Here is a 9,218-nt window from a genome sequence, read left to right on the forward strand (position 1 = left end):
GGTTGCCCGTTCACTTACGTTTTAACAGGTCTGAAGCTACTATGCGCCCCGGCTGTATCTAGGCTAACGGCTAACATGCTAACTATTATTTTTATGTCACTCGTCACTTGAAACAAATTTAGGACGATAGGAGACAGGTTGAAATAAACCGAAATTTCCCTTTAAAGTAAATGAGATGCTAGGTGCATAAAAAAGCACCAATATAGAGCTTGACTATCATAAAAGTGCCAGGGAAGGATCCCCCAGACCCCCCGACAAAGGTCCAGGCTAAGCCCCAAAGGTCCTCATATCATTGAAATGTTTCTACACACTCCTGAACTGTGTGTGGCTTTTGCAACTGGCCCCTGGCCTCCTGTCATTTTGCAAAAGTGGCCCCCAGGCAGAGCAACTTAAGTATCCCTGGCCTTCAGCTCTGTGAGGCTGTACACTGCTCACATCAGCATGCTAACATGCTCACAACATGTTAAGTAAGTATCATGTTTACCATCTTAGTTTAGCGTGTTAGCATGCTAACTGTTGCTGATTAGCACTTAACACAAAGTACAGCTGAGACTGATGGGAATGTCACCTGATGACCTGATGATGGCACTAAATTAAAAGTCAGGGGATGCATCAGATTTTACAATTCATCCTCTGGGGACCATGAATGGTAGTAGTAATGAGAGTCAAAGTCAATAGAATATATATTCATCTGTAGCAGATGTTAAGATATTTCAATTAATAAGGGAAAACTCTGACTTTTCCTCTAATGCCACCAACAGGTCTGGGGATCACCTACAACAGTAGAATTCATCCTCAGAGGACCATGAATATACAAAATCTATACAAAATCAAGACTGAACCAAAGCAGATTAACGCTGTGCAACACCAGAAGCTAAATTAAAGCCACTTTAATGTTAGCTTACCACACTCCACAGTTAGCTAGTTACATGGTTGAAGAACTATGATCTGCCAGAAATCTGATGCAACATGATAAAACAAGAAATAATTGCTACCATAGCATGAAGCTTATATAATTTAATTACATTTAATTCAATGTTCTTGTCAATCCACACAAGGCAAATGGCAGATGAAATGAAACCTTTTCAAGTATCCCCCCCTTTTTTTTTTTTAATACACAACACTCATATGCAATTGCTGATCTGAGAGGGGGGGGTGAATGTGAGTGTGAATGGTAGTCTGTCTCTATGTGTCAGCCCTGTGATAGTCTGGCCAACCTGTCCAGGGTGTACCCTGCCTCTCGCCCAATGTCAGCTGGGATAGGCTCCAGCTCCCCCCTGCAACCCTCAAGAGGATAAGCGGTTACCGAAATGAATGAATGAATGATCTGAGGGGGTAGTGCAGGGTCAGCCATAGTACGGCACCCTTGGAACAGTTTTGGGGGTTCAGTTCCTTGCTAAACACACCTCAGCAGTGCCCAAGAGGCGAACATGCACTTCCCCAGTTGCCAGTATACACTTGACTTGAACTGGCGATCCCTCTGAAAATACTACCTTACAATATTCACCTAGAATACCCTGCATGATTCACTTTCCCAACCGCATGTGATCATCAGTTAGGCATATGATAAAATCTGTAACACCCCTGCCGTCATCCTAATGGAACAATCTGTAGTATATGATAAGGGTTTTGAATTGACCATTTATGATTATCTGTGCAAGTGCACTGGGTAGAATTCAAGGTGTGTCCAGGTGCGCACATTTTGTACATTTCAAAGGCAAACTGCATGCAGAAGTGCATGCACAAAGTTTTATAAATCTAATTAGTTTTTAACTAAGTTCTTTTGTAACTTTTGGTTTGGATCTTATATTTAAAGCTAGAACCCTCCACGTGGTCTTGAAGCCACGAGTCCTGTGAGTTGATCACAGTGATGAAATGTTGTGGACTTTAATTTATTCAATTTTTATATTCAAACTCATAATAGCAGACACAGTATCGACCAGGTGAGATGTGAAACAATGACACTTTGCCATGCATTCAATACAGCGGATAGGCCAAATAATGTAACACTCATGAAAGAGGGTGTAAACTTGTTATCAGCCAGTTATTGCCTCTCCATGCTCCCAGGCATCAGTGCCAGAAACACACAAAGAATCAGGATCATACATTTTCCATTCACCATCACCTTTGCCAAGAGCACTTGTCTGAATATATCAGTCAGAGCTTGAAATTGAGTTTGCATCCTAAAATATGTAAATATTTTGCCAAAAAATGCATGAGTAAGCCTTACTTACAAATAAATATTCAATGTGCAGAAAGAGTTCAGGCTAGGCCTTAAAAGGAGCGATACTGCAGACTGTATGTGGTTAGAGAGGACTGACCTGGTCACCATCATAAAGCGTCTGTAGAGGACTCCTTCTTGACTTCTGCCCACTGCTTCTTTCACCAACAGGCTCTGAGGCTGAGGAAACACAACACATCTGCCATGAAATCCTAAGTTAGGCAACAATCAGACTTAACATAATGAAATAGCCTATTATAGTACTTTATGAAATAACAACACTTCTACATTCAGCTAAACAATGTGGTCCACAAAAAAGAAAAATAAGTAAAAGAATAGAAGTTGGAATATGAGAAAATAAATAAACGTTCAAGTAAGAACGGACTGGCTCCATTGACTTTTACACAAAATTGTAAACAGAGTTCTTTGGATAAAAATGAAATAAAAATAGATATAATAAAAAGTAATGTCATAAATACAAATAATAAATAGTTACAATAATAAATAATACATAGTATCAATTAAACACTAGGAAACAGTAGATGTTAAACAGTAGAAACCCTACAGAGCAAACTGCAGGAACACAGAGAATTCCCATTCCCATTTTGCATGGGAACAATACTGGCAATTTTATTGGTTTGTTATTGCCATGGTTGTATCTGCTCCAGTGCTCTTGTAATGGTAGATTAATAAGGTTTTGGCTGTCCAGACCCTTTCAATTTAGAGTCCAATTAATTTTCTATATTTAAAACGTTACTCTCGTCAGACTGTGTGTGTTAATGAGAAGCAGAGAGGTAAGTCAGAGGACCGAGATAAAGCTTGGGTACGTTGAGAAGCTTTACTGGATGAGCTTTCACACCAGCGTTAGGTTACACAGCGTCACAGGGTCAGAGTCACAGTGCACAGTTTCACTGGCTGAACCTGAAGTTAATTTGGGTGAACATAGTGTGGCATAATGTGGCACTGCAGCTTTGTGATCTAATGCAGTGGAAACTTTAACCTACTGGAGTAAGATTCACCATAAATATAGCTTGAAACAAAATATGACATGAGACGTCTGAAAGGTTGGTTTCTACGGTACCTTAAGTTTTTAAATTGCTTTCCATGTGATGAAGGTTTGTGGCGGTCATGTTCAAATTTTGTTTGCTTTCAAACAACAGAACAGAGTAAAAAAAATGGCTTCTGTATTTAGTTTTATATAAAAGGAATAGGTAATTCACAATTTTGGGACATATGCTAATTGCTTTTTTACCAAGGGTTACATGAGAAGATCAATTTACATCTGTACATTAAATATGGAGGAACAGCCAAGAGATGTTAGCTTAGCTTAGCTCAAAGACTGGAAACAGGGGGAAACAGCTCGCCAGGCCCTGTCCAAATAACAAAATGCCTAAGAACACCGATAATGCTTATGAGTTATCACCAATTAAACCCTAGTTTGATTCACATATAATCTGAAGTTTTCAGTTTCCAGTTGTTATGCTAAGCTAATACGCTTTTAGCTGCACTGTTGCTCTATATACTGTATTTAAATGTGAATAAGGTATTTCCATCAAATTCTTCCCCTATCACATGCTATTTGCTAAGATGTAAGACAGGTTAGCTTACATTATTAGTCAAAAGATGGAGGCTGCTTGACTTATCTCACCAACTTCTTTCAGTTGTTTTCTTATTGTACAGAGACTGATGGTAATACCATATTAATTATGTGGCCAAGATGCAAAAACCTGCAGTTATTAATCACTTTACACATACTACAGCTTGTCTCCAGTCATGAAGTTTTACTGTTGGTAGGGCTTGGTGTCATTTAAAAAAAATACGATACCACTACCAATACCAGTACCTTTAAAGTTATACCAGTACCAATTTACCTTATTCAATACTACTAGTTTGAATGGAGTGGTGTGTAGTTAAGACATACTTTCAAACGTTTTGATAGCATTTTGGTTCGCTTAACTGCCAACTTTGGCAAAACACCCCACTCAGCTGTTTAGGTTGTAGCTGCTGTAGCTGCGGCCAGCTGCGCACACACAGTGACTGGGCTTACCGTTAACATCGCAAGGCTAACATCAGCAGACTCCGGAGTTTATTGGGACTGTTTAACAGCTTTGTTTGGATATTAGCCGCTGCTGTGTTAGCTTATGTGAACCTGGAAGATACTTAAGTAACAGTTTGCAGGCAGGAGAGTGTTTCTGGAGACAGCAGCAACAGAAAGTTTTCTGATCCAGCACGAACTTCGTACAGTTCAGGATCAGAACCTTGACACAAAGGATTGATTGTAGGAAATGTCTGACTGGAGACGTTTTGATACTACTTGGTACTGGGTTATTTTGGCCGATACCTTATAAAATATCAAGTAGGCTATCAATACCCAGCTCTACATATCGGTCCAGAGATTTAAACAATTCAACAAAAATAAAGCAAGAGAATTTATATTATAATGAAATGAACTGAAGGTTGCCTGATTTGTGTTTTCATATCTCAATTAAAACAATACTTCTCAAATTGATGAAGTGGTGAGAGATAACCCAGTGAAAACAAGACACCTACTCAGGAAATTGAGTGACTCTGTGCTTCAGGTTTATTGCTGCCACCTATAATAAATTCAATATAACTCAGTTGCCTACAATTCTTAGGAAATTCTTTCTTTGTTCTGTATTACTGAACAGAGGCAGTGCAGCCAATGCCAATCAAAGATTAACATGTGGCTTCTACACAGACAAGCAAAATGGCTGGCATGATATCCAGTTATTATCCTCAGTATTTGGTTTGGTGCATTAAAATCTTATGCTTTAGGCAAAATGCAAAGAAAGGAAAGACACAGAAGTTGCTGAGACATGCTTTGTCAATGCATAAAAAGTAAAATGGAGGAATATTTGCAAACAGATCCCTGAAGCTGTAAGCCACTGAGTCAAGGAGCAAGAAATCTGTTTCAACTGCTCATTTCACAGATCTTATGACTGTCATTCTGCAGTGTCGTCATTCAAACATGTGTAAAAGTCTCACTGACTTCAGTATGTTTTTATTAATGCTTCCAAACAGCCTTTTTACATCAACCACATCCCTTCAGCATTGTATGCTGTCCTTAAGCTCCACAGATGCTTAGAATGCAATAACATTTGTCATCTGTATGCAACTGAATTTACAAGTACGTGGGACTTAATGCTAATTAGCGGCGTTCATTCAAGAGCCCAATCACATCCAGAGAATGATGCATTGACACACAATATTGAAACTACAGGAAGAGTCAGCTGCGTGACCATGTCTGTGTGTGTCTGCCGCTTTCCACACTGTGGTGTGATCGGCCAGTCATGTGTGCCAAGCAGCTTATGAGCTGTAAACCCATCGACACACTCACAGTCGAGACCTCCGATGAGACATGTGCAGTAATGAACGTGTAGTCATGGCCAAACTATGGAGGAATAAAGTAGATCTTATGAAATGTCTGACTGAGTTATATACTGTGGGCAACTCAAACTCCAACAGGAAAATGAATCCACACATCTTTGGTTCTAGAAATCTGGTGACGTAGTGACTATACTAACTAAGCCTTGTTTCCACCAAGAAGCTGTTACACATTACATTTATTTTTGCGTTTCCATTCTCAAAAGTTATGGATGGTAATAGAACCCTTCCATTTTGTAGCTTTTTTTTGTCTCCCCTCAGTTAAGGTACCTAGCACACTGATCTGATACTAGAATGGTTAGAGACACTGCAATCCATTGATTGGTCAAGAGAGAATTGTCAGTCTTGCTCTTAAAGTATTCAATGCACAAACCGGCTATTTTTAAATCGAACGCAAACGCAGACTCTAAACACTCCAGACTGTTCTTTTTTGTTCTAAAAATATCGCAGTGCAACCCTGTTCCTTGGACCATAAGCGAGGTGCAGACGTTCCTCCGCATTGCCCATGAAGAGGAATTGTAGCAAGAGCTGGACAGAGCAGTGACACAACTATTTGGTAACAACTGAGCCTACATTTGAGAGTACTGTCTGCAGTGGAAACGCAAAACAGATCTAGGGTTTACGTACATGTCTGCACAGGTTACATTCTTGTTCTAAGAGTACTATACTGTGTTAAGTGGAAACATGGCTAAGGCTATTGGGTGCTGAAGTAGCTGGCAAGCTAACGTGATACCAAGCCGGGCTAATGCTAGTTAATCACAGAAGCACCTGGGCTTCTCTCTTTTTTTCTCCCCCTTTTTTTCTTTTTCTTCTTCTCCTCCTCCCCCCAGGGCTTCTCGTATACTATTTTATTCAATAAAAAGTTACTGGAAATGGAAAAATAAAGCTCCCCAAGCGGTCAGTTGGCAACCAGGTCGGCTTAGCTCAGTCACTAACGGAATAATAGTCTAAGTTTACACAGTTAAATAAAAAGATGCATTTGTACCATTAACTCCTGTCATACAACTGTCCACAAACCACTGAGGAGCAATTTTTACATACAGAGATTAAATAACAGTAAATGCTGACACAAAGCTAATTATCTATGACACCTTCCTCTTTTAGACTCTCTGGTTCTCTGTTCCCTCAAAGGTCAGTGCTGGTAGGATGACTGGCTACTGAACCTACTGAAATTTGCAGGTTAAAGTTTACCAAACTCAATGTACATTAAAGCTTGCATAGTTTGTATCACCCCCACAAGCAAATTCAGGGGTCACTGTGATTCAATTCATACCAATGGCAGTTTCACTGGATGAAATGCTGGTGGGTCGAGGGCTTAATAATGCACAGTGTGAACATGATGCCAAATGATGCCTTATTAGTGGAATGAGCAGAGACAGAGATGCTGCTGCCAAAGAAAGGTTTTGTCCTCTGCCTTGAGCTACCAACGTGATGGGAGCATTCTGCTACAGTACACTTATTTATCTGACCTGTTTTCTCATCACATTAACACGTCCTTATGGAAACTGCCAGTGATTCAGGGACCCGTTTCCAACATGACCACTCCCTAAGCCATCCTTTCTACCTCTCCTAAATGAAACACCCTTCAGCAGAGGTAACGTCTGAAATTATTTTGGAACTGACAAATACCTGGCAGACTGAGAGTGTTTCAGCAACAAGCTGAGATGGCACATTGACTGGGCTGAAAGAGTGCATTGTGTGTCATCACTCCCCTGCTAATGGCATTACTCAGCAAGAGAGGAAATTTACAGTCCACATTTTGTTATGAGGTATTCCACAAAGAGCCAGATGAAAATATCAGAGAATTAACTGCTTAATTTGATAAAGCTGAACTGAATTTCCTAAAGCTGGATATCAGGGGAAGCAGAGAATGGAAAACTGGGCATTGTGGGGAAAACAGAGAAAAATGTGGGCCTATATTTTTGTCACTCGAAGAAGACATGAAATAGTGTCTAAAAAAGTGAGAAAATGCTATAAAGACACATACAACTTATAAAGCTATGAAGTCAAACCATGTGCTATTCTAACCAAACACTGTCTCAACTGTTAGCCCAAATTCCTTCATCGAGGAGATTCACCAACCCCACCTAAGACCTACTCAAAGGAAGGAGTAGTCCTGTTGGTTTAACCCTGTCTAGACCCAAAACTCCGCAGCATTCCTCCTGACTCGCACAAAACCGAGGGCTTCGGAAATGCAAAATATAGAAAGGCCGATGTGTGTTCCTCCTGTCCAAGCCATAAACGGAGCTCTGTGTTTAAGTCCCACTGGGAAAACTGGGGCCCCCTCCCCCCTCCTTGGCCTCTCCTGCCAAAGAGCAGCTTTACTAAGAGACACACTGTACAAGGGAAAGCCTGATCCTTTTAGGCCACAAATGTGTGTGTAAAGGGTGTTAGTGCAAAGGCAGAGGCATGTGGGTGGTGTAGTGTCTGTGTATTGAGTCTTTGGAGAGTGCATGCAGATGTAAGTCTTTCTGATCCTGTTCAGAGACAAAGGAAATTTTAGTTAACTAATTTTGGTATATAGTGGCGTGTTTCAGCACACCTGCATTTAAAAAAAAACTTTCTGCGCATTAACAGGGTGATGATTAAAACTGAAGACAAGCTGACATATGCAGCTGTTAGATAAGCAGATGTCGCATGCTGTCTGCTCTTTTGGATCCTCTCCACTGTTTAAATCATTAACTGGAGACTTGATTGCTTGCCACAGTCAGCTCTGCACTCTGTCAAGTCCTTTAAATGTGTCATGAATTTTTGGAACTTTCCATTTTCGTTCACCGAAAACCAGCATTTTGCATAATCTCAGTAAAAATGGGACTAAGAGAGAGTCAACAGCAATTCTAGCAGCTCTGTGAGGAAGTACTAAGGCACAGTGCTGCTTTGAGTGCTAAATGCTAGTGTCAGCATGCTGCAGTAAAATGTAAACACGTTGATATTCACCATGTTGACCACCTGAGTTTATGCTGCATTCACATACTGTCAGCTGAATGGAAAGAACAGCAAAACTTCCTGTTATTCTGACCTGAGAGTCTTTCAGCTTTATTCCAAGGTCATTACCTGCACTGCAAAGGCTGATGCTAGAAAGGATGGTCTGGAGGGACAGGGAGGGATGCTCTGCTGTGATAGGTTGTTACGTCATCAGTTGTCCATGCTTTTACAAAGCAATGAAAAAGTGTTGATTTTGACCACAGCCACAAAACTTTATTTTGCTATCATCGCAGGTAGTTTCATTTATCACAAATCATCATGTTTTAGAAAGTATTCATGTGTTTTGTTTATAAAAATCTGGAGGCTTTACTGAGGCTGGAGAAGCAGTCAGTAAGAAGAGACCCAGAGCATGTTGGAGGCTCCAGTCCAGGGGTGTGTGGTGTTGGGAATATAATGATTTTATGTGTTTTACTATAAGTTGTGTTTCACTATATAAGTTTTAGATGTGTGAACAATGAGAATACTGAGATGATTTCAGCTGATCTGAATGTGTTTGCTTTGCAGAAGTGGAGAAGTACAGGAGAGGAAGAGACATGAAGTCTGAGGAGCACATACCGCAATGCTTAGATAATTAGTTTCATATATGGTAAAAAGAATAGAAAGTGAT

General features: G+C 40.2%; 1 protein-coding gene across 1 annotated transcript in view; it reads right to left on the reverse strand.

The window, feature by feature from the left end:
* si:ch211-236h17.3 (carbohydrate sulfotransferase 11) overlaps positions 1-9,218 on the reverse strand; it is a 28,096-nt gene that overhangs the window by 8,714 nt on the left and 10,164 nt on the right. The window contains exon 2 of the mRNA XM_050038520.1: positions 2,322-2,401. Coding sequence (XP_049894477.1) covers positions 2,322-2,401 — 80 coding nt within the window. The remainder of the gene's footprint in view (positions 1-2,321; positions 2,402-9,218) is intronic.

Source organism: Epinephelus moara, chromosome 24, assembly GCF_006386435.1.
Source record: "Epinephelus moara isolate mb chromosome 24, YSFRI_EMoa_1.0, whole genome shotgun sequence".
Lineage (NCBI taxonomy): Eukaryota > Metazoa > Chordata > Actinopteri > Perciformes > Serranidae > Epinephelus > Epinephelus moara.